This window comes from Loxodonta africana, chromosome 5, assembly GCF_030014295.1.
Source record: "Loxodonta africana isolate mLoxAfr1 chromosome 5, mLoxAfr1.hap2, whole genome shotgun sequence".
In the NCBI taxonomy this organism is placed as follows: Eukaryota; Metazoa; Chordata; class Mammalia; order Proboscidea; family Elephantidae; genus Loxodonta; species Loxodonta africana.
Window position 1 is genome coordinate 81285188 of NC_087346.1, and position 26322 is coordinate 81311509.

The following is a 26322-nucleotide window of genomic DNA, read 5'->3' on the forward strand; positions in this document are numbered from 1 at the left end:
TCCGACTCAAAGCAACCCTATATGACAGAGTAGAACCATCCCATAGGGTTCCCTAGGCTGTAATTTTTACAGGAGTATTTTTTTTTACATTGCCAGGTCTTTTTTTCTGTCAAATTCACTGGTGGGTTTGAACCACTGACCTTTGGGTTAGCGGCTAAACACTTTAACCATTGGCCACCAGGGCTCCTAACTTACATTTAGTCACTTATCAATATTAATTGAATTTCTCCCCTGTTCCAGGAAAAATTCTAAGAGCTGGAGGTAGATGGGTAAAGAAACAAAACAAAACAAGAACCCCCGTCTCAAGAAGTTCATATTGTATTTGGGGAAGACAAATGATGTGAATGAAAAAGACTCAGATACAGATATGTACTAAGATGGAAATACGGTCATAGAGACTAACAGATACTTGGTTAGGGAAGGCCTTTGTGAGAAGATCTGTATGATAAGGAGGCAGCCATGCGAAAGTCAGGGGGAAGGGTGCACCATGTTGCAGGCGCACCAAGTACAAAACCCTGCAACAGGAATGAGTTTAGGGAATGATTGAAAACCAGAAAGAAGGCCAGTGTAGATGAAATGCAACCAGTGAGGAAAATAATGAAATGAGTGAATGCAGAAGAGGTAGACAGGACCTTGTGGGCAGATTGTATTTTATTTTCATTCATTCTTGGAAGTCTTAAAAAAAAAATTTTTTTTTTTTTTTTTGGGAAGTCTTAGCAGGGTTTTAATTATGGGATGAAGATTTAATTCAGTCTTTAAAAAAGATTATCCTGGATGCTATATGGATCAATTCCAACCCGTAGCAACCCTAGAGGACAGGGTAGAACTTCCCCATAGGGTTTCGAAGGAGCGGTTGGTGGATTTGAACTGCTGACCTTTTGGTTATTAGTCACATCACTTAACCACCGCGCCACCAGGTTCCATATGGAAAATGTAATACAGGTCATAATGTGGATGTAGGGAAACCAGTTAAGAGGCTGATGTGGTAAGCCAAGAGAAAGATGATGGTGACTTTGATCAGGGTGGTAGCAGTGGAAACAGAAGCTTTTGAATTCAGGATATATGTTGGACGGATAGTTGATAGGACTTACTTTTGGATTGGAATCTGGTTATGATGAAAAGGAAAAAACAAGACCAATTCTTAGTTTTGGTACTTAGTTGAGTAGATGGGAAAAAATTGTGGAGAAGGAAATTCTGGGAATTCTGACTTTGAAGGAAGTCAGTGGTTGTATTTTGGCCATGTTGAGGTTGAGATGCCCATTAGACATCCAAGTAGAGATTAAATAGGTAGTAACATGAGTCTGGAGCTCAGCAGACTGGAGATGAGAAAGTACAGAAATGAGAAGAGAGCCAGGGATGGACTACTAGAACAAGATAGCATTTGGTGATCTGATAGACAAAGAGTCAGCAGAGGAGATTAAAAATAAGCCAAGGTTGCTCTTGCTGTTTTGTTCCAGAAACCTCAAGAAAAAGGTGTTTCAAAAGGGATACACAGTTAATCTTGTCAAATGATGCTAAGAGGCAGAGAGAATGAGGTCAAAGAATGAACTACTTGGCAAGGTATAGGCTACTGGAATGTGGGAGGAGAAAAGCAGTGAGGAGTAAAATTAAAGAAATATAAGGTAAATAATCTGGATCTAGGAGGGAGAAGGTAGAATTGAGGCAATGGGGTCATCACCGGGGAATCTCACTAGGGGGCATCAGTAACACTTGGTGTGAGTAATAAGACTGACAAAATCTAGGGGCATAACTCAGAATTCAGAAGCAGAAGCAAGGACTATGTAACCTGACAGCCCAACCAAATCCTGTGACTCCTATGAGCAACCTAACATACACGTATCTTCTGACCTACAGAGTTAATTTGCCTGATCTGGTTGGCTAAGCTTCTGTGGCTTCTTGCAGGAGTCCTCCATTAGTCTTCTTTGATTCTTCTAATATTCAATTTCTGTAAATTTGAATAACTTTCAAACAGAATGTACAATTTCAAAATTAACAAAGTGCTTTAATCCCAATGATCAAAGAGGATGATATTCCCAACTAGTGGAGCACCATTCTTTGAGCAAGAGGATACAAGTAAACGGGCGATAATGCATAAATCTATAATGGCAATACAAGGTGGAAAGCAGGAAGAGGCATCACAGCAGCATACAGTAGATAAAAGGGTATGAGGAGACTTGATGGGATTCCACTTGAGGAGGGACAGGAAGGAAGCAGAGATCTGGACCTGCAAGGATGACGGCCCTCTGTTGGGAGGTGGACAGATACCCAGTGGCATAGGATTCCAGTAGACTAGAGAATTTGGTGTTGAAGAAAAGCTTCAGTTTTAAGTTTGGAAAGATAGGTTTGGGTGAAATTGCTGAAAGCCTGAATGTCAGGTTAAAGAACTTGGGTTGTAGTCGGTAAGAATGGGATCCTATGGAAAGTTTGTAAACAAGAGAATGATATGATGATCAAAATGGTAACAGCATAAAGGGAGCCTCCAGTCAAAACAGTCAGCTTATAAACAATGACAATATGCCCAGTGAGATATGCTCATAACTTTCAAATAGAATGTAAAATTTTAAAATTAACAAAGTACTGTAAAGAAAAAGATACATCAGGGTTTTTTTTTTTTTGGACTAGTTAATTCTGGAGAAAGTAGACCTAGAGTGTCTTCCAAGTACCATACCCTAACCAAATAAACAGATTTGAAAGGAAAAAAAGGAAATTTCTATGTGGCCCCCCCTTTTTTTTTTAAATAAAAAGTTAAACTTTTCTCTCCAGCTCACTTGTTTTTATTTGGGCTGTATTTCCTACGATTCTGTAAGCTTGGAACCATGGTAATTAAATATTCAATTTCTGTAAAATGGAATGATTAGAAAATATTATATTTAAAATCTCTGGTTATCCCCAAATGCCATTTATATGAAAACATAAAAGAGAAAGTTATTCATGTCTGTTTTCAGTTTCCAGAGCTTGAAGGAGGCTTGAAGGATGTAACTGCACACTGAATCTGTTCTTCAAGTGGAAGTTTGATTTTAGCTGCCTGGAAATTTGAAATTGTGTTTGCCTGACTGGGGCAGGGTTCAGCTGGCTTGGGTTGAGTTGCTGCAATAGAAGGAATATGTTCCCATGTACAAAATCATAAAAAGATAAATAATTCTAGAATTACTGCAAAAACAGACCTCCCAAATTACCAACCCTTCTTTGCCTTGGGCCACTGTTTCTGTAGTTTTTCAGCTTACATAATACATTTTTCTCTTTTCTTCATTCCCTCCAAACATTGCCTTAGGATTTTTTCTCTACTTAACCATCTTGTATTCCCATGTTGCCAAAAAATTTCAGTGATTGCAAAGCACTTTTTTTTTGGATCATAGAAACCTCTGGGAATCTAATATCTTCTTAAAGAAAATAACACCAAACTGCTAAGTAAGCAGAAGTTTATAACTGACTGAATTTTTTTTATAAGTCTCTGGAAATCTTATTATAAAATAGAATAGCATCAATACATCTGGGATGTTTTCCATAAATTTCTGGAAATTTTACTGTAAAATATAAAACCAGCAAGACCTCAGAGAACCAGCAAGACCTCAGAGACATTCTTTCAGCCAGGCAAAATTTCTCATGTTTTCTCCTTTTTGCTTTTATACTTCTCAATAAAAAGTCAACCCTGCACCAGGAAATAAGCAGCTGCAAACACCCCAAGCACATTTGTGCATTGACAGAGATAGGGAACAGGGGAATAACTTTAAATCACTAAATCTTGGTGGCCTCAGAACGTTGGATGGGATTGAAAAATGAAAAAAATCTTTAGGATGTATTCCAAATCAAATACTAAATATTTAGAAATGAGAGGTTTCTTACAACAGAAGTTACGTCAAATTCAGACATACCAGAAACTGAGCTAATAATGTAGCTGTCAACCATAAAGTGATTATCGACACAAATTTGATCCAGGATTTCACTTATAAATTTGCAAATTATTAGCATTTATTATGGGCCAGCATGGTGGTCTGTATTGTATTTTATTAGAAATATTGTTCCCACCCCCTCTCTGCCTTTCGCCACCTTTTTTTCTGTATCTATCTCTCTATCGCATAACTACTTGTGGTTACCAGGGGTCAGACGGAAGGGGAAAGGAGGAGTTTTTGCTTAGGTGGCATTGAATTTATGTTAGTGGTAGTGGAATAATTTTGAAAAGGATAGTGATAATGGGTGGGCTACACGAAAATGTAATTAATGTCACTGAATTATACATGTAGAAATTGTCAAATGTTTTGTTGCATATATTTTTGCTACAATTTAAAAAATTAAATACTGTGTCCTTCTTCCTTTACTATTTATTTTCCCTAAATCAGATGCAGAGTGTAATTCTCAAGTTAAAGAAGGAAATCGATATCAAGCGAGATAAAACGGATATTCCGCAGAAGTATATATTGAGTAATAAGAACTGAGAAAAACACCTAAACATTGCTAAAATCTTCCATAAACTTGTTACCATCAAGTTGAATCCGACTCATACCCATTGTCCTTGATTGGATTCCAACACATAGCGACCCTATAGGACAGAGTAGAACCGCCTCATAGGGTTTCCAAGGCTTTATGGAGGCAGACTGCCACATCTTTCTCCCACTGAGCCAGAGCAGCTGGTGGGTTCGCATCACCTACCTTTCGGTTAGCAGCCAAGTGCTTAACCACCGCACCACCGTGGCTGCTTATAGCAACTACAGGGTTAGGGGGTGCAGAAAAAGCAACACATTATTACCTAGTCCCTAAATGAATTATCATGTCAACCATGATAAATATGAGGTTTAGAGGATATCATTCAGAAACCTACTCAAAGTGAGTTGTGGTTAAAACTGTGAGCTCTAAGCTTATTTTCTCGTGATTAAAGATTTTGGAGAAGAACATCTCACTTAATCCTCATAGACTTAGAAAAAAAAATCTTCACAAAGAATCTTAGATTGGACCCATTTATAGATAATCAAAAATTTTAATCTGTATAACCCTTTCTAAACTGAAAAAAAAAAAATTGGTGAAATGAAGAAAGTAGGGGTCTTGAAAACATTGAAAGTTGTTTCAAATTATATTTTCCACTACTTACTAAGTGATTCGAAATAGTTGTAATAACACCCATACCTTGCTGGGATGGTCTAAAGAGTAAAGGAGATAATGTGTATTAAAAAATGGCTAACATACAAAGTGTAAGATCCATGGAACACGCTTAGTACGAAAATATTCTTCCCTTTCCTTCCCTCTCCAACCTTACCCTCATGTCCATACATGAAATATCACTTAATAAGTCCCCAGAATATGTTTACACAACATAGACACAGTAAAATTATCAATTTAAGTCAAAATTGATTTATGAATGCATCACAGGAACAAATCACTAACTTTATTCTACTGGTTTAGGGCACCCCCAGACAATCTCAAAGAGGCGAGAAAGATGACTATGATGGCTCATCAGTCATCTTGGATCTTCATCAACGAGAGGACGTTCATAACCAGGTAACTGCATACCTATATTAAATGTTACCCTACTCACCAGTCGTTTGTGGATTATACCAGTCAAAGTTTTCTAAACACGATCTACAGACCAAGAACATAATTATCAGCATTGAGGCATTGAGTAAGAAGTTGGATAAGTATGTATCTAAGGACTGCTAAACCATAAACATTCATGGTATGATTGCTCATATTCCATAACTGGTGATTTAATTTCCTTAAAACGTAAATTTCTTTTTTAATAGTTAGCACAGTTCTCAAGAGCAGCATTAAGTGAAGAATCTAAAGATCCTCATAAGTGGAACATCTGAAGAAATAATTAGCCCAGGGGCCAAAAACAGGCTGTCCTGGCCTTATCTCTCCCTTCCTTTTTCCTCAGGACTTTGTTTTTACTGGTTTCCTCTTGACATTTGGTTATGCAATATAGGGCCAACATCCACAGCTGTTTTCTTATATGCAGCAAGTAGCATCTTATGCTGGTTTAAGAATAATAGAACAGGGACTTGAAGACTATTAACAGTAAAGATGAGAACTGAACCCAGCCAATCTAGAGTAGAAACTGAGGAGGGGGACAAGGAAACTGTAAAACACAAAGTGGCACTGGAACTGACCCAGCTCTTACAAGGGGTGGGAAAAGAAATGAAGCCAAATAAATGGTATAGGGAAATGGATATAAGTCATGCAGGATTGGAAAAGAGGAAATCAGAGGGAACAAATATGTTCAAAGGTGGGATTGATGCCACAGCTGGAGGATAAGCATGAAACACAAAACGTGAGAAGAAGACATGAAGTGAAAGAGAAGTCATTTATTTGTCAAATGCTTTTTGACTGCTCACTGTGGACAGGTACTTTTCTGGACTCTGAGCATTCAGCAATGAATAAAACAAAATCCCTCTTTTTACATTCTAAAAGATAAATTTGGTAATAAGATAAATGAGTAAAAATATACACTATTAGACCGTGAAATGTGCAAAGAACAAAAATAAAGTAAGAAAGGGGAGTATTAAGTGCTGGGAGTGGGAAGGGTTATGATTTTATATAGAAAAACAAGGAAGTCCTCAGTGAGGAGGTAGCATTGGTTGGTATAAAAACTTGAAGAAGATGAGAAAGCTGGAGTGCAGATACCTGTCTACAAGGGTTTGTGAGGCCTATGAAGGGGAAGTTGAGTGAGAAGGACAGTAGAAGGTGACATCAGGAACAAAATGAGCCAGGACATGTAGAGTCTTGTAGGGAATTATAAGATTTTGTCTTTTCCACTAAATAAGATGAGAATTCATTGAAGGGTCTTGAACACATGAGTGATTGGATATGACTTAACATTTTACTAAGAACACTTTGGCTGCTGTATTTAGGATTTGGGGGGACAAGAGTAGAAGCAGAGACCACAGAGGAACCTATAGTTCAAGGTAGAGATGATGGCTTGAGCCAAGATGGCAGCATGAAGTTGGAAAGAAATGGTCCAAATCTAGATATAGTTTGAAGGTGTAGACAAAAGAATTTCCTGAAGAATTTATGGGGTGTGAGAGAAAGAGTATAATCAAGGATGATTCCAAGGATGTTAATCTAAACAACTGAAAGGATGGAGCAAACATTTACTGATATTATAAAGATGACAAGAGAATCAGGTTTGGGGTAGATAGTCAGGTATTCAATCTTGGACATGTCACATTTGAGATGCCTATAAAACATCCAGTCTGAGGCATCAGTTAGGAGTAGGATGGATGACTGTGGAGGTCTACTCTGAAAATATAAATTTCATAATCATTAATACAGCATAAAAATAACATCTAAAGCCACAAAATTAAATAAGATCACTGAGGGAATAAGTCCTCTAATAAAGAAGATTAAAAGTCCAAGTTTAGGAATGTGGAATGATATAGAAAAAGTGGGAAACAGGAAAGGAAGGCAGAGTATATCGGGTGAAATGTGGGCAGAGTGAATTTGGAGGCTGGACAGAGGAAGAACAGTTAAATAGTAAGAAAAATATACAAAGAAGGCACAACTTTGGAAGGTCAAGATAACCCAAGTGTAGATAAAGATACAAGGAGATGGGGGAGTTGACAGACAGAGGATATGGGAAATTGAAATGAAAGAGAAACTTTTTTTTTAAAAAAAACATCAAGTAAATGTGACTGATAATGAAAGTCATAGAAGGTAATATCCACATAAGACAAAAGTTAAGAGGGACAGACAGATCCAGAGGAGGGTAAGAGATGGACCTGGAAACAACGCAGGCATTGTTGAGAGGACCAGACCAGAAAGATGACAGTCTGAAAGGGATGTGAGATCTATAGGAGGGACAGGAAGCAAATAGAGTTCAAGGCAAATGATGGAGTAGATAGGAGGAGTTATGAATAAAAGGCTGAGGGGGTCATAGTGGGGTGATAACAAGTGAAAAACAGGGAGAGAACCCAGGATACCCCCAAAAGAAGGTACCCTCACTTTTGTTTCCTCCAAAAAAAATTAAGAAGTAGAGAAAAATGTTTAGAAAGGATAGCCCTGTGCCTACACCAATGTTTCTTTTTGTCTGTTTCCCTTCTGTGCATCATAAGTTTAACCAGCCAGGGAAACAAAATTGCCACACTGGGAAGGAAGTTCAGGGAAGGGACAGTATCAGCACAAGAATGTACAAACCTACGTGCTTACTTTTTTCTTACTCAGCTCAACCTGACTCAGTTCAGCTCGTGAAATCATGATTCAATCTAGCCCTGCCAGCACATTGCTAAACTACTCCTTGGGGCCTCTCTCTCAGTTTGGGGTCACAACCGTTTTTTCTTAATCCATTTTAGCTGTGACCCAGCAGTTCTTTACCTCCCAGATTCTTAAGAAGCAAGGGCCTTTCTCTCTCAGTTCTTTAGACCTAACCCTTATGATCAGATTAGATACAGTTTTTTAAACAGGCATCAGATATCCCAAATGGGAATCAATAGTCAGTCCCCTGGCTGCACTCAATGGCATTTCCATGGACTAGCACCTCTTTCCCTTGGCAAAACCTCAAGGACAAATGTCCAAGAGAAGCCCTGAACCCTCACTGACTCTTACCCACCTCTGCTCTTTGGAGTATTCCTGCTCTTTCTAACCCAGGCCAATTGTGTGTGTGTGTGTGTGTGTGTGTGTGCGCGCGCGCGCGCGCACGCGTAAATGCAAGCGCGTCTTTATTCTCTAGGTTTGTAATGTTCCTAGAATGCTCAGATTCTTTATAACAGCTTCATCTTTCACCTTCGTAGAGCTACTAGTTCTGTTGTAAATTGATTCATGTCCATCTCATTTGGAGTCATGACCAGTCAATGGTAACTTCTCCTCCTGGATCATTGCATTCTCTTCTTTTATTCATCTGTGTAATAGTAGCCTTGATTTTCACTGAAATAAACTTTGATTCCTTACACTGGAAATCACCAACTCCTCTTGTTTCCTTTGTAATAGTTTAGTTTCCCAGTCTCAGTTTCTCATTGTTCTCATGAAATTCTCCATAAGCTTCGGTAAGATTTTAATTAGTCCTTGTTAATTATTTTTGTATTTGTTCTTTAAGAATATTTCTGTCCTAATTATAAAAGTAATCACATCCTGCTCCTTATAGAAAGCTGACCAAATATAGAAACATGTAGACTGAGAGAATAAAAATAATTCATAACCCCATACCTCAGAAAAAATACATTGTTCAATTTGGCACAACCCCTAACTTCTAAGAATTCTCATTTACATAGTTGAGATCATACTGCATCTTACTTTACACATCTGACATTATATTACAAAAGTTTCCCTGTACCATTAAAAAATCTTTCTAAACATGATTTTAATGATTGAATTATAACATTCAATGATATATAGAAATGCCATAATACAGTCATTTCTCTAATTTGGTCTTCAGAGTGGCTCCAATTTTTTTAATACATAAGGGGTAGTTTACAGAAATGGAATTATTAGATCAAAGTGTACACAGAAATTTAATGTTATTGCTACAAATTAGCTTTCTAAAAACATTTTCCAGGTTTACCCTCCCAACAACAGCTTAAGGCCTCCTGGTCTGTCTTCAGTGGTTCATGCTCAAACACTTGCTTTTCCCAGATGGAATGTAACCCTTTGAGGGCAAGACCCAGGCATCTTTTGCTTTCTCATGTCCCAAGGTGGGGTACCTAGATGACTGTGGCACATGAGATGATTTTAGGTGAAACATTCTCCCTCCCCCATTGCCAACGAGTCAATTCTGACTCATAGTGACCCTATATCATGAATACTTACGGCAAGTATTAGAAAAATATAACTCATACAATCTTTGATTTCACAAATGTCATTGCTCAGGACAAATTAAAAGAGAAATCAATTTGAAAAACATGAAATGAGAACAGATGATACTTGGACTTGACCAAAATCATGAAAGTAACACAAGAATGGTTTCAAAAGCACTGCCCTAGCCCTCAGCCAGAATTTATTAATCATTATTCCACAAAATAACCCAAAAGCCAGCACTCTGTAATAATATTTTGAGTTCTGAAAACATTTTTTATAAATACCTTGTAGTAGTTAGGGATATAAACAGGGAGAAAAACAACAAATTTTAAGAACTTTTATGCATTCCTGTTTGCCTGAGGTAAAATATATCACAATGCAACCACTTTTTTTTTTGAGGAGACATTCCAAAGAAAGGTCCTTACCGTGTGTTATATTTTGAATTGACAGGATTGAGAACTTGCAGTTTATCTTTTATAACCCAGAACCCCTTTCTGGGTCTATTTATCTATGTGTCGATTGGAGCTCCGGATGGTAAAGCAAAATATTATAGCAGCATAATTACACAAACATCAAACTTGAAGATAGCATTTCTCAAAATGCGGCCATGGACCACCTGCTTCTGAGCCCGCTGCTCCATGCCAGAACTAATCAGGAGGTTCTGATACATTCTGAAATCTAAGAACCACTGCTCTTAGGAGGAAGAGGTTGAAGTTCTGAGGACCCAGACTTCCTGACAGAAACAAAATTCCTAGAGCCTAGGTGACCCAGGGAGGGCAGCTCTGGTGAAGAGGGGACACCAAAGGTTCCGAAACCTCTGCAAAACAATCCCCAGAAACTAAAACCTGACTGACCACCTATGATACCCAACATACCATGAATCTGGCAAACCCCACAGTTAAACCAGTTGCCATTGAGTCAGCTCCAACTCATGTTGACCCCATGTGTGTCAATGTAAAACTGTGCTCCGTAGGATTTGCAGTGGCTTGTTTTTAAGAGGTAGATTGCCAGGCCTTTCTTCCAAGGTACTTCTGGATGAACTCGAACCTCCAACCTTTTAATTAGCAGCCAAGCGAGTTAACCATTTGCAGTACCATTTATTCAGTGAACAAGTAGTTACTCAGCTCCCCGCTCTGCACTAGGTATTGCTCTAATGAATAAGACAGAAACTATCAACTTATTAAGGAATTATTATTTTCCTACCCAGAAATACATGAAAATATTGGAGATTAATAGAATAGAACCTGCTTACTCAAAATTTTGGTTTCAGCAAATTCCAAGAGAAATATACGTGATCAATAAAGTAGAAGTTCAAATATATAAGCAATATAATATTTGCATTTTACCACTGGATGAGAATTCTCTGAGCGTAGAAACGTCCCTGGACAAAGGGGTATTGGCATAGGTTAGCTTCATGCTCAAATGACTAAGTGTTCATTGCTGTTAAGTTGCCTGAGGCCATCACTGCTCTCTGCTTCACAGGGTTAATATTCCAAGTGAGCTGGGTGAAAATGGCTCCCTCTGTGTGGTTGCTTTCAAAGTGCTTTCAGTTTAGGCCCTAGGCTATAATCAGGGCACTTTAGAGGTGAATAAATGCCAACTCTATTTAAAAAAAAAAGTTCAAATCCCATTTTAGAACACAGATTAGCTTTCACTCTCAGCCTGTTAGACTTTTTCTCCTGCTTAGGAACCCAGTATAAACCCTTGCAAGCTGCAACTCTTCTAACAGCTGCCCAAAAGACACGTGTGCGTTCCTGTCCTTAGTAAATAAGTTTAATTAGCATGATGTAATAACTTTTAGCAGAAAGTGCATTATTCCAAAGAGTTTCGTTTTCCAAGCCTGTTGGCTGGCACCCTTTCCAAAACAAAGGAACACAGCCACCTGCACCTCTAAGCACAAATTCAACACAAAGAGTCAGTGTTCCAGAGACTGCCTCCTACCTGGCGGGCAAAGCCAGAAGGCAGTGTTTGTCCAGGTTGTTTGTCCAGGTTCTATGTTCTTTTCTTGATCAAAGGAGCAGAAGCAAACACTGCCTGCCCTGGTGCGCACTGAAAGCCATTCCTGTCTTTAATCAAAGGAAAAGGGAGCCCATTCTGATAGATTTTATAAGGAATCAGGATCGCAAAGTAAACCAGAGGCAAAAGGTTTGAAACATGTACTCAAGACTGTCTCCTTTAAAAGTAAGAAAATAATTTCTGTGTTGGGATTGTTCTTAAAAATTCTCATTACTTATGTATGATGACCCAGTCAAAGGAAATTTTCACTAAGAAAAATTGAATAGCATGTCTTTTACTCTCTCACAGGAAGACCAATATTGTCATGCCCAGATACGTGAAAAAGGTCATTTATTAAGCTGTCTTTATACGAGACATTCTTTAATAAATGTATATTATCAACAGTCACTGAGCAGATCTGTGACCCAATAATCTGTAATTCCCAGTAACACTTAATTATTTTACCTAATTAACTATCCACATTTATTTCTCAGCTTGATTTAAAAAAAAAAAAAAAAGAATCACCTGTCTGTCCAAGATATACCAAAAGTGTTTCCATGAAAAATTTGACAAAGTCAAAATTCAAAGACTCCAGAAAATATATTATACTTATGGAGCTTACTCAAATTTCTAGATATGTTAGCTACCCTGGTGAGGTGGTTTTTTTATTTTGTTTTGTTTTGTTTTCCCCTCTATGAATAGATCAAGGTTCAATTTCATATATTTTAGTTCCTTAAACATATAATTATTGAGGACATATCATAAGCCAGATGTTGTACTAGAAGCTAAAGTATATACCATTTTGAACAAAAACAGACAAGGGCACTACTCTCATGGAGCTTAATGATCTGAAGCTGCAGTTCTCAAATTCGAGCCTTCAAAAGATTCACTTGAAAAGCTTATTAAAATAATGATCGCCGGGCCCCATCTACAGAGTGTCTGACACGGCTTCTAACTGTCAGATGTTAAGGCTGTTGGTTAGGGACCAATTCTGAGAACCACTAGTAGAGCAGTAGCTCTCAAAATGTACTATACATAAGAATCACCTGGGAATCTTGTTAAAATGTAGATTCTGATTCAGTATATCTGGGGTGGAGATACAAATTCTCAGCAGAGGTTTGAACTGAACGAACTGGTTCAAAGCCCTATTTTCTGATTCAGTAGGTCTCTGGTGGAGGGCCTGAGAATTTGCATGTCTAAAAGTTCCCAGGTGGTATTGATACTGCAGATCTGGGGGTCACAATTTGAGAACAACAGGTGTAAAGTACCTTTTTAAGGAAAGGAGCCCTGTTCTATGAAACAATAAAAACCTAGCCTAAATCGGGGTTCCAGGAAGGTTTCCCCCTAGAAATGTGTTTGTGCGGTGATCTGAAACATGAGGGAATTACCAAGTTAAAGGGGTGTGAGTGGGAGAGCATTCCTGACCCAGGGAGCCTGCCTACATTCCTCATGGCCAGGGGGAGCACAAAGTTCCAGCAAGAGAAAGGTGGCCAGCATGACTGAGGTGCAGGATTCAGGGATAAGTGTCCTTTGAAAGGAGTCTCAAGAGGAGGGCAAAAGAGATAACCAATTAGGGCTTCATCTGCCAGGATGAGGATTTAGGGTTTTTACCCCAAGAGCGGTGGGAAGATTTTATGGAAAGGATTTTAAGCAAAGAGGATGATATGATTAGATACATTCTGTATACTCTAAATATAGTGTAGAAAATAGATGGAGGATGCCCAGAATAGAATTAAGAAGGTTGTTTAACTTTTTTTTCCCCACATATAAGGAGAATTAAGATCCCTGGGTGACTCAAACGATTAAGTGCTCAACTACTAGCCGAAAGGTTGGCAGTTAGAACCCACGCAGAGGCACCTCGAAAGACAGTCCTGGCAATCGGCTTCTGAGAGGTCATAGCCTGGGAAACCTTAGGGAGCGGTTCTAATCTGCATACATGGGGCCGCCATGAATCAACTCAACGACAGCTAACAACAACAAATACAAGAGAATCAGTTGTCAAAGTCACGGCAACTTTACAGATGAGCAAAGTAAAAGACAGGTGGTGATCCTCTGTGGGACACTACTAGCAGGGACTGGAAAGGCTCTTATCTCTAAGTCGTGCTCACGTTGATACGCCTGAGAATCCCAACCATCTGCTGTACTTCAGAACCTGGAGTAACAACTCCAGGGTCCAGGAGGCTGAAAGTATATCAATAAAAAGAACTCATTAATAGAATAGATAATTTCCTCCTCTCAAGGGAACAAGGCACATCAAACTGGAAGGCAAGGTAGTCATCCTCAATGATCACAAAAGCCCGTAGCATTTTGTCCACAAAGTGTATTATTTTACCTCCAGCCTGCATCTGCTCCAACCACAACTGGTATTGTGTGGCATGCCTGTGTTTACTTTTCAACTGACTTAAAAAGAAAGAAAAACTAAGCCATGGAGGAGTGAGAAGTAAGATCTCAGTATATCAACTGACTTAAAAAAAAAGAAAAACTAAGCCATGGAGGAGTGAGAAGTAAGATCTCAGTATGAGCTAGATACCAGCTTTAATTGTTCCCACCCCCTCAACTCTGTACCCAGCCCCACAACAAATCCATTCTGCTCACTCTCTCTAAATTATATTCCCAAATCCAACCATTTCTGTCCATCTTCACTGCCATCAATCTAGTCCAAGCTACCATCATCTCTTGCCTGGACAATTGCAACAGCCTACTGTTACGGACTGAATCGTGTCCCCCCAAAATATGTGTTATACATCCTAACCTAACCTGTGGATATAATCTCAGTTGGGATTAGGGTTTTCTTTGTTATTTTAACGAGGCCGTATCAGTATAGGGTGTATTTTAAGCCAATCACTTTAGAGATATAAAAGGAGCAGATCAGACACAGAAGAAAGGAAGAGCAAAATGAGAAAGATCAATGCCATGTGGAGATCCACAAGGAACCCATGAAGAGAAGCTGAGAGAGAAAAGGATTTTCCCCCTGAGGACAGGGAGAGCTTTCCCCTAGAGCCAGCGCTATAAATTCAGACTTCTAACCTCCTAAACTGTGAGAAAATAAAATTGTGTTCATTAAAGCCTCCCACTTGTGGTATTTCTGTTATAGCAGCGCAAAGAAACTAAGACATCTCCTAACTGAGCTCTCTCTTTTAATTCTTTGTCCCTACAGTCCATGCTCCCCGCCAGCGGCCAGAGGCCATTTAAAATATAAATTATATCATCCTGCTTAAACTCTCCAAAGGTTTCCTGTTACACTCAAATAAAACGCAAACTCCTTACCATAGTGTCTAAGGCCCAATGTGTTCTGGCCTGGAGGACCTTTATACCTAATTCCGAATCACTAATTTACTGGCTTTCTCTCTGTCCTTCAAACACGCTGAGCTTAGTCTTGCCTGTGGTACACGGCACTTGCATCTTCTGCCTAGAACACTCTCCCCTCAGCTCTTCACATGGCTGGTTCCTTCTCACTATTTAGGTTTCAGTTTAATATTTCAGGCCTCCTGACTACCCTCTCTAAAATGTCCTCTTCTTATGCACTGTATCACATGATCCTGTTTTATTACTCTCATAGCACTTATTCCCACATGAAATTATCATATTTCTTTATCTGCTTTTTTTCTTCTGTCTTCCTACACTACGAGGTAAACCCCGTGACTGCAGGGGCCACATTGGTTTTATGCACTGCAGTATCCTCAACATCTATTGCATTGTTTGTTGCATAAACCCGTTGCTGTCGAGTAGATTCTGATTCATAGTGACCCTATAGGACAGAGTAGAACTGCCCCATAGGGTTTCCAAGGAGCAGCTGGTGGATTCGAACTGCCAGCCTTTTTAGTTAGCAGCTGAGCTGTTAATCACTGCGCCACCAGGGCTCCATCTGTTGCATAAGAATCCCTCAATAAATATCTATTTATTGGATGCGAATGAGTATGGGAGTGGCAAATCTCAAAGAACTAAGTTGGATACCAGTATCATGACTTTACATGTGTCACCCTTAAATACTGTTGTATTTCTAGGGGCAAGTTCTACACCAGTGTTTCCCAAATTTTAATGTGCATACAAATTTCCGGAAACCCTGGTGGTGTAGTGGTTAAGTGCTACGGCTGCTAACCAAATGGTTGGCAGCTCAAATCCGCCAGGCACTCCTTGGAAACTCTATGGGGGCAATTCTACTCTGTCCTTTAGGGTCACTATGAGTCAGAATCGACTTGGTGGCATTGGGTTTTTTGGGTGCGTATACAAATTTCCTGGGGATTTTAGTTAAAATGTAGATTCTGCTATCTCCCAGATATTCAGACAATAAAAGGGTAGATAGAGGCTAGATAGATAAAAGCCTAGATAGTTGCAATTGAGCCTACTCTGACTCATGGTGACCTTATGAATGAATGAAATGTTGCCAAATCCTGCATCATCCTCATGATTGCTGGCACGTTTGAGTCTATAGTTGTGAATATTATGCCAATCCATCTCACTGAGAGTCTCTCTGGCTCTTGCTGGCCCTCTACTTCACCAAACATCATGTCTTCTTCTAGCGATTGATCCCTCCTGATAACATGTTCAAAGCAAGCAAGTTAGACAATGTTCCGTTGTGATTTATAAGGTTTTCATTGGCTAATTTTCTGAAGTAGATCACCAGGCCTTTCTTCCTCGTCTCTCTTAGTCTGTAAGCTCCACCTAGTCCTGTTCAACCTAGGTGACCTGACTGGATAGAAGGAGTCACTTTTAAATCCTGTGATAGGCATAATAATGGCCTCCCAAAGTTATCCATGTCCTAATCCCCAGACTTTGTGAGAACATTATTTTACATAGCAAAAGGTCAGTAAGGTGGCAGGTGGAATAAGGTTGTTTATCAACTGACCTTAAAATAGGAAGATTATCCTGGATTAGCCAGGAGGACCCAATGCAATCAAAAAGGTCCTTAAATGTGGAAAAAGGGGTACAGAAGAGTCAGTGTCGAAGTGATGCCATGGGAGACTCCAACCACTGTGACTGGTTTTGAATGTGGAAGAAGGGGCCACAGGGAATATGGGCAGCCTCTAGAAGCTAGAAAAGGAAAGGAAACAGATTCTCCTCTAGAACCTCCAAAAGGACCATGGCTCTAACACTGTGATTTTGATCCAGTGAGACCCACATCAGACTTCTGACCTACAGAATTGTAAAAAAAAAAAAAAAACCGTGTGTTGTTTGAAGCCTCTAAGTTTGTGGTTATTTATTACAACAGTGATAGGAAACTAATACAAACTTCATCCCAAGGCATGTCTGGTGAGACAGTGTTCTCAGGTCCCTTACTTCAATAATAGAGAAGGGAGGAGCAGGCATGTTAGTAGGCTGATCATATGTCATTATTTTAGTTCTATTTGGAATGATCACCTATTTCGACCTGCAATCTGCCAGGAGAAAAGATTCCCTTCCCCTGAAAGAATAATATCACCTTGATTCTCAGCTCTCTAAAGTCTAAAAGAGTGGTTCCCAAAGGGTGGTCCCTGGACTGGCAGCATCAGAATTGCCTGGGAACTTGTTGGAAATGCAAATTTGCGGATTTCACCCCAGACCTACTGAATAAGAAACTCTGAGGGTGCATCCTAGCAACAAGAAGTCCTTCAGGTAATTCTGATGTGCACTCAAGTTGGAGAACCACCGAGAGCACCTGCTGTGCTTCAGAACCTCCAGTAAGCTGGTAAGTTTGTGTACCCCTGGGTTTCGTGTTGTCCACACATACAGGGGCAGGTACACAATTTTTCTGGAGCTTTGAAACAATATCGTTAGCCACCAAGTGGCTGTAACAAGAGACAACTATTTCATCAAAGTGGAGGGAGTATCAAGTCCCTACTTTGAATTCAAATTAAAATGTGAAATATAAATATTGGTACTGATCTGTGATTAAGTTTAGGATCCACGCCACACTGGTATAGCCTCATTAACATAACAAAAGAATACTCCTATTTCCAAGCAGAATTGCATCCACAAATGCAAAAAAAAAAGTTGCCGTCTAGTCGATTCCAACTCAGAGCAACCCTACAGGAGAGCAGAACTGCGCCATGGGGTTTCCAAGGTGCAGCTTGTGGAGTCAAACTGCCAACCTTTTGGTTAGCAGTCGAGGTTTTAATGACTATTCCACCAGGGCTTCCAGCAAGTGCAAGGAATTTAACACACATTTGGGGTGGGAGGAGGGACACAATTCAATCCATAACACCAATATTAAAAAAAAAAAGGATTTCTTAAAAATAGACAGCAGATCTAGAGCACATTCCTGCTTTCTTCAGAAGCACGAGCATTAAAAAAATAGTATGTTATGCTTTTTCGCATCTCTTTTTGCCCCTTTTTCTATACGTCTATTTTATCTAGTCACAGGGAACCCTAGTGCGTAGTGGTTAAGTGCTATGGCTGTTAACCAAAGGGTCAGCAGTTCATACCCGCCAAGTGCTCCTTGGAAACTCTAAGAGGCAGTCCTACTCTGTCCTATAGGGTCTCTATGAGTTGGAATCGACTTGACCGCACTGGGTTTGGTTTTGTTTTTTGGTATCTAAAACCCAGAAACCCAGTGTTCGGTATCTAGTAACGCCATTTTGAGTTGCTAAAGCCTCTTAATTAAAAGTGGGAATTTTCATGTTAAGAAAACATTGTGGGTGGTTTTCTTTGTATCTACAGACTCGTCATCACTTAAGAATTCTTTTTAGTACTGTGAAATTTTTATTCATTAATCCTTTTTCTCTAAACTGAGTTTTATGAATCGAGAGCCTGAGAGACGCTGACGTAAGTAGCACTTCTACCCACTCACAGCTCCAGTACCATTTGTTACAAGGACAATCTTGAAAAAAATGAATCTCCTAGAAAATATGAAAGTTAGAAAATGGCCAAAAGCAGCTGAAAAGGTGAAAGAATTGTGGTCCTATTGCCTGATTGATTAGATCACTAATGGGTGTCAAGAAACTGCCAGGTTCTTTTTATTATCAGTTACCAACATTGAAGACGCAGTTGGGGTCTAAGGATAAAACCCAGAAACCCAGTGCCGTCGAGAACGGAGAAAATAAATCACAGGCACCACGATCCCAACTGCACCAGCAGCACCAGCAACAATTTTTTTTTTTTTTTTTCTACCAGAGCTGCTTGTGTTAGAGACTTTTCTTTTTCAAAAAAGGCAGCCCCTTTGGCACATGTGTGCCTCCCCAGGGCTTTGAAGCAGGAGAGTTAAAACTTAGAGCTCCCGGACGGTTAATAAAATAAAATAAAAACCCTTGCCATCGAGTGGATCCCGACTCCTAGCGGCTCTATAGGACAGAGTAGACCTGCCCCATAAAGTTCCAAAGGAGTGCCTGGTGGATTCCAACTGCGGACCTTTTAGTTAGCTCTGAACCACTACGCCACCCTGACAGTTTAGGGTTTGCATTTTTTTTTTTTTTTTTTCAACAATCGAGATAGCCCTTCTTTCCTCTACATCTCAGTTTTCAGACCTTGCAACCCAATCCCTTCATTTGCAATGGAAATGTAGATAACCTACTTTGCTAGCTAAGGAAGGTCTGTCTGCAAAGGTTGAAAGGCATTTTTTCTTCCTTGTCTTAACTGAGCTAGGAGATGAGGCCAAGGACTTGGAGCCTTGGATGTTTAGGGAAAGGGACTATTAAAAAAAAAAAAAAAGAAGAAGAAGGTTGCAATTTTAATTCCAGGATTCAAGTTGACAGTAAAGGATAAAGTGGGTTAAGAGAATTCTGCTACTGCTTGCAGGTGTTAGTAATATGGAATGTTGGTTTGTCTTGTGTTAATACTTCGAATGAGATTCTATTTATTCTTTTCTGTTGCATTCATATATCCTGCCTCTGCCTTTCCAAAACCATACAAGAGTTTATATTTTACTGTGTTTTATGGAAGTAAAAATATGAAAAAAAAATATTACGAACGTATTACATGATCATTATGTAGTTTGAAAAATATACAAAATTATAGTATATATTAATAATTCAGTATATATTAACAACTATTAATATAAATATATTTATATGTATAAAATTACAGTATATGTTAATAATCATCACTTATAGTCTTTTTTTTTATAGTCTTAAATAAATAATCATCACTTTTTTTATAGTCTTACTCCCCGGCAAATAATCAAATTATGTTATCTTTACGTTTCATTCATTATGATTTTATAAAATAAGAACACATATGTAAAGGTTTAAGTTCAGCTTTTTTTAATTTAACATATGAAATTTCTAAATGATCTCATTTCTGAAATTCAGCAATCTGAACCAAATTCAGTGAAAAAGAAAATAGATGTAGGAGAGAGCAAGTAGCTTTTTTACTCTGCCTCAGGTTTTCATCTCTTCAAAGAGACTCTTTCAAATGTTTTAGATTTAGGCTCTTTAACATGGCAACACGCACAGCGGAACGTTGTTCCAAGTGTCGCTGTCAAAATGCAGTTCAGTGGTTGCCTGCTTTTAACCATAAATGCTTTCTCAGCAGGTCTCCAAGAGGCAGAAATAACACAAACTCAGAAAGCACCCCCAAAACCAAACCAAACCGACTGCCATCGAGTCGATTCCAACTCATAGCAACCCTACAGGACAGAGTAGAGCTGCCCCACAGGGTTACCAAGGAGCAGCTGGTGAATTCAAGCTGCCGACCTTTTGGTTAGCATCTGTGGTTCTTAACCACTGTGCCACCAGGGTTCCATGCATCCAGTTGTAAGGATCACTTCATAATGAGTGGGACAGAGTTTTTGGTTTCCAGAGAAGGAATCAGATATCCACTTAATGCTGTAAATCATTATTAACACAAGAGGAAAACCCTTATTATAACTAATATTTGACATCTGTTCTGTCTGCGGGTATAACTCACTTCCACCCATCATGTTATCCCATATCCATGCATATTGCAGTTTCATACAATCAAATAAAAAATTGCTTCTTCTGGCCAACTGAATTGTCTGGTAAGATTGAGGAACTCATTTCTTACTAAGTCCATTATTCATGGCAGACGTCAGAATGTGGGTAATTCCCATCTGCTGAGCAGCTGCAATTCAGTGCTGAAAGTACAAAGTACATCTAAGTGTTTTACAATTAGCTCTGTGTCCTCTATTGCTGTAACCAAGCTGGGCCTTAAAGGGAAAGGAACCCTGAGTTCTCCTCCCACCCCTTCCTCACACCTGGCACCCCCACGTTAAGTCTCTCCCTGGCTAACCCTCTTCCAGGAGCTGTAATAAAGAATCCTGGGGGTCCATCAGTCACTACCAGGGTTCTCTCCCTGCCATGCCAGTGGCACAGCTTTTGTTCTGGGGAAGCTTCTGATTCTACACACATTCATTTCATTAGAAGTCCAGTTCATGTGAAAGATTGTCATTCCTCTGTTTGGCAAAAAACACCATTCTCTTCCAGTAATGTGGTGTGTGAAACGGTCTTTCACGTTGCAAAATAAAAATAAGTCTTTTCCTTAAAAAAATCAATCTGGTATGATATCACAAAAAAACATATAGGCCGTTTAAACCTCCTGTCTATCCCTTGGGCATCCCTGTGGCTTCCTGATGTAGACTTGTAAACTAAAAGTTTGGACATAGAATCTGTTTAACAACCAGTTATGGCTTTGTTAGGGCTGTTGAAACAGTCTGGTCTAGGCTGGGTGGGGAACTCTCTGGGTAGTCAGAGGGAGAGGTGCACAGGCTTACTTTTTTCATTTGGTCCATATGTCGCACTTAAATGGACCCTAAAACATCTGAAAAATTATCATTGACAGGCACACACACACACAAAAAAAGTGCCCTCTTTTGTGCCTAGAGGATGCCCAGAGAAACTAACTAGTGATTACTATTAGAATTCCCTAAGCTCTGGTGGTGTAGTGGTTAAGTGCTACAGCTGCTAACCAAAGAATTAGAAGTTCGAATCCACTAGGCACTCCTTGGAAACTCTATGGGGCAGTTCTACTCTGTCATATAGGGTCCCTATGAGTCGGAATCGACTCAATAGCAATGGGTTTGGGTTTTTTTGGGGGGGCGGGTATTAGAGTCCTTAAACCATACAATCTCTATACTTGTTTGGGCCCCTTCTAGAATTTAGATTCTTCTGCATATGTGGGACATTTTATCACCTTTTCATGGAACATCAGCCTTGTTTCTGCACCTCTAGCCAGGAAGTACTGCAAACTCTGTTGCTGCCTACATATTGTCTTGTCCTGAAATCTGTCTTCTATACTGCACCTAGTATCCCTTAGTACCATCACGCCATTCTCTTGCTTAAAATCTTCAGTGGCTGCCCATTGCCTGTAGAATAAAATCTAAGCTTTTTAAACAGGCCCACAGGGTCCCTTCCTACTTCTTCAGCTAGTTGCTCACCACCCCCCATTTTACATGTGGTTGTTGCTGTTAGTTACTGTCAAAGATTCTGATCCATGGTGACCCCACATACAACAGAGTGAAATGTTGTCATATCCTGCACCATCTTTATGATTGTTGGCACAATCGAGTCCGTGGTTGTGGCCAACGTGTATTTCCAGTGCCTTCCAACATTTTTTTTTTTCCAACATAGGGGGCTCATCTTCTAGCATTCTACTGGACAATATTCTGTTGTGATCCATAGGGTTTTCATTGTGTAATTTTTAGAAGTAGATAGCCAGGCCTTTCTTCCTAATCTGTCTTAATCTGGAAGCTCCACTGAAACCTGTCCACCGTGGGTGACCTTGCTGATATTCGAAATACTAAGGACATAGCTTTCAGCATCATAGTAACACGCATGTCACAGTACAGCAAACTGACAGAAAGGTGGTATATTTTACACATTCTCCACAAAGTACAGAATTAGCGACATGCCCTGGCTAATGTTGTTTCCTTTGCCTGGTAAGCTCTTCACATCCTTCCTCTCTTGTTTAATTTCTACCCTCAAATGTCCACCATAGGCGCATCTGTTCTTCGATGCTCTCACCCACTGAGGCCCCTTGATCATACTCAGACAGCAACTCTGGCATGTATGAATGACTGAACATTACTGCGGGCCTTCTGCTAGAGGACATAATTTGTATCATTCATCTGACCCAGATAAAATTAATATATCACACTAAACTTCCTATAGAACCAACATAAAAAGTTGTCATTCTTTCCTTCTAACGGGACACACCAAAATACCTGGGAAAGATAAGGATTTAGTTCTAAAGGCCTTCAGAGGAGATTTCATGTTTTACCCCATGACTCATTCCAGCAACTCCTAGTGAACAACTCCTGTTGTTGTTAGGTGCCATGGAGTTGGTTCTGACTTATAGTGAACAACTCCTAGTGCCTGGAAATGGTCCACCGTAATTTTTACAAGTTCCTTCTGCAGAGTTTTAAGCATACATCTTTACTTTTGCTGTGTCTGTAACAAAGGAAAAGTAAATTAACTAGTGTCCATTCTTCATAAAACAGGAATGAGGAATGTTTTGACATGCTCCCTCAGCTGTCATCTCTTCATGTAGAATAATCAAAACTCTTGTCATTTTAAAAATAATTGTTCAACATTTATTTTTACAGCTTTAGAGTTCTTATGTGGCCTAGCATTTTTTCCATACCTTTCTTTAACTGATATTTAGAGATTGCCTCATACCTCCTATATATTCTCTCTCTCTCTCTTCACTCTTCCCAGTATGCATGTTTCATTTTTTTAAGGTGATATTAATTGATTTCTAATTAATTATCAGCTTTTTTGCCACAAAGTTTCCAATACCTATTTTTTTGTGTCTGCATTTAACCATTTCTATTTGTCCAGTTAATTTTCCCACCTAAAATATACTGTCCTTCATTTCTTCCTACTGACCTGCAGTTCTGATCACAGCTGTAGTTTACCAGAGTTACTAGGAATTCAGAGCTCCCCCAGATGAGACTCAGTAGAACGTAAGAGTTTAAACCCGTGAGCAGAGGAGGCAGACCAGTTTGGCTATGTGACCTGATACGTATCTTCATTTCTCTGAACCTCAGTTTTCTCATTTGTAATTGAGAATAAGACCTACCTTATAGTATCATCAAGGACATTTAAATGGTCAATATAGTTAACAGCACTTACAACAACACATGGCTTGTAATAGGTGCTTGATAAACGTTAGCTATTCTTTCTGTCCCAGATCATAAACTAAAATGCTCCATTTTGGGCCATCATCTTAAGAATCCTACTTGTTTTGCATTCCCCAAAATGACACTGAACCACTGATAATCAATTTGAGAATAACTCTTCACCTCCTTGTGTCTCCACTGCCAGCAAGTCAGATAAGAATGTTACAGGCTAACATTTTATTTCCAATGTCTTTTAGATCCATTGTTTCATCAGGTGCAAAAACTTAACAAATCTTCAAAAGTTCCTCTGAGGGTACATGCAATTAAATGGTGGAGTGCATTCACAATTGCTATAGTTGTTTTAACTTCTTGATTTTCTTTTCTAATTCTAATACTGTACCATTAATTTACCTAATTTAACAGCAACATCTTATTTTATTATGCTCTAATCTTTACATGCCAAAATCCTTCAAAGTGCTGTTAATACTCAAGCAGAAACATCCCATCTGTAGGTGAAAAAAATACAGAAGACTTCTACGGTATCCGGAGCTCTGGTAGCCCAGTGGTTAAGCTGCTAAACAAAAGGTCTATAGTTTGAATCCACCAGCTGCTCCTTGGAAGCGCTATGGGGCCGTTCTACTCTGTCCTATAGGCCGCAGTAGGTTTAGTTTTTTGTTTTGTTCCTGTGTTATACAGTTATCATATGTTACACTAAGGTTTGGGGTCATCAAGCTTTCTCTGTAAGGGCCAGGTAATATATATTTTAGGCTTTGTGAGCCATCTAGGGAGTCCTTGTGTGGCACAAAAAGTTAAGCGCTGGACTACTAACCAAAAGGTTCATAGTTTGAACTCACCCATAGTTGGCTAGGAAAAAAAGCCTAGCAGTCTCCTTCTGGAAGATCATAGCTTTGAAAACCCTATGGAGTGCAGTTCTACTCTGCAACACATAGGGTTGCCGCAAGCTGGAATCAACTTAAACACAACTTGTTTTGCTTTGTTCTGTTTTTTTTTGCAAGTCATGTGGTCTCTGTTGCAACTATTCAACTCTGCAGTTACAGCAGGAAGCAACCGTAGACAATACATAAATTGAAACTCTGGAGGTGTGGTGGTTAAGAGCTATGGCTGCTAACCGAAAGGTCAGCAGTTTGAATCCACAAGGCGCTTTTTGGAAACCTTATGGGGCAATTCTACTCTGTCTTATAGGGTAGCTATATCGTTGTTTTGAGTCGGAGTCGACTCTACAGCAATGGTTTTTTTTTTGTTTGTTTGTGTACATTCCAATAAAACTTACAAAAACAAGTGGCCCTGGGCCCCAGTTTGCCAGCTCCCTAGGTCATCTGGAGATTTATTTCAGTTAAGGAAGATTTAGTCAGTCTCTGTTCAGGTACAGAAACATTTTCTGAGAGGCTTGCTTCCACCGGCTAACCTTTCTGGCTGTTCGTGGTCCTGAGGTAAATACTTTGAAAGATACTTGTACCATACTTTATAATGCAGTTTTATCAGAAACAGAAGCTGAGGGAATAAGGTTATGTAAACCTTCATTTGCTTTCATAACAACCCCACAGCTCAGCGTATCAGGAGCTGCATCTCAGGTGAACCTGAAATTTCTGTGTGCTGCTCTGGCACTCCCTAATGTCAGCTCTGAAAGTGTTCCTATTCTTTGTCAGTACTACACTTTTTAGAAAATATCCCACAACAATGACCCCGGGGGGAAAAATTAGTGTGCCCAAAGATATTTAGAGCAGAAATATTCATTAACATTAAAAACTTAAAGTAGCCCAGTTGGTGGGAATGATAGCGTGGAAGAATTCTGCTGAGTCATTTTATGTGGTCGTTCTGTGGAGTATAGCGATCCTTGGATATGTGCACATTAAATCATAATTGAGAAAGGGGTAAAACCAAAAAGTATGTTTACATGATTTCAAACATGTAAAAATCCACATGCATGAGCTCTTTCATTCAATAAAAAAAAAAAATAGTCAGTGTTTATTTAATAAGTGCCTATTTAGGAGCAAGTCTCTCTTGTAAGTCGGCACTGAAAAAAAATGGACTCAAATCTCTGCCCTCATGGAGCCTGTATTCTTGGAGGAGGAAAATAGAAACTACTGAGGATCAGAGGGATTTTAGCAATTAAAATAATTTATGCTTTAATATCATATTTTTGTTTTTGCCTATAAAACTGCTTATGTAAAAAACACCTTTCCTCTCATTTGGTATTTTTTTTTTTTTTAGGAATAGGAATTTACTGACAATTTCCTTCAACAAATATTTTTTTGAGTTCCTATTATGTGCCAAGCACTCGTCTGAGCACGTGGAATAAAAGAAAATAAAAAAATAGTTGCCATCAAGTTGATTCCAACTCATGGCAACCCCATGTGCGTGAGTAAAACTGTTCTCCATATGGTTTTCAATGGCTGATTTTTCAGAAGTTGGTTGCCAAGCCTTTCTCTGAGGCACCTCTGGGTAGACGCAAACCTCCAGTCTTTGGGTTAGCAGCCAAACATCTCAACCGTTTTTACCACCCAGGGACTTTACATGGAATTTTGTGTAAACAAAACACACAAACATCCCTGCTCTCATGAAGCCTATATTTGAGTGGAGGAGACAGAGAAGAGATATAAGTA

At 39.3% G+C, this 26322-nt stretch overlaps 1 protein-coding gene and 1 long non-coding RNA gene across 3 annotated transcripts in view; one reads left to right on the top strand and one right to left on the bottom strand.

The window, feature by feature from the left end:
* Positions 1-25489, bottom strand: part of LOC135231442 (uncharacterized) — a 69068-nt gene extending 43579 nt beyond the window's left edge. Inside the window, exon 1 of one of the 2 annotated variants that reach the window (XR_010322082.1) lies at positions 24553-25479. This is a non-coding gene — a long non-coding RNA (uncharacterized LOC135231442). Of the gene's footprint in view, positions 1-24552 lie in introns of both variants that reach the window. The other variant, XR_010322083.1, reaches the window with a different exon arrangement.
* The window catches only part of RASSF6 (Ras association domain family member 6), a 44173-nt gene continuing 22870 nt past the window's right edge, over positions 5020-26322 (top strand). The window contains exon 1 of the mRNA XM_010594143.3: positions 5020-5490. Coding sequence (XP_010592445.2) covers positions 5351-5490 — 140 coding nt within the window. The 5' untranslated portion in view covers positions 5020-5350. The remainder of the gene's footprint in view (positions 5491-26322) is intronic.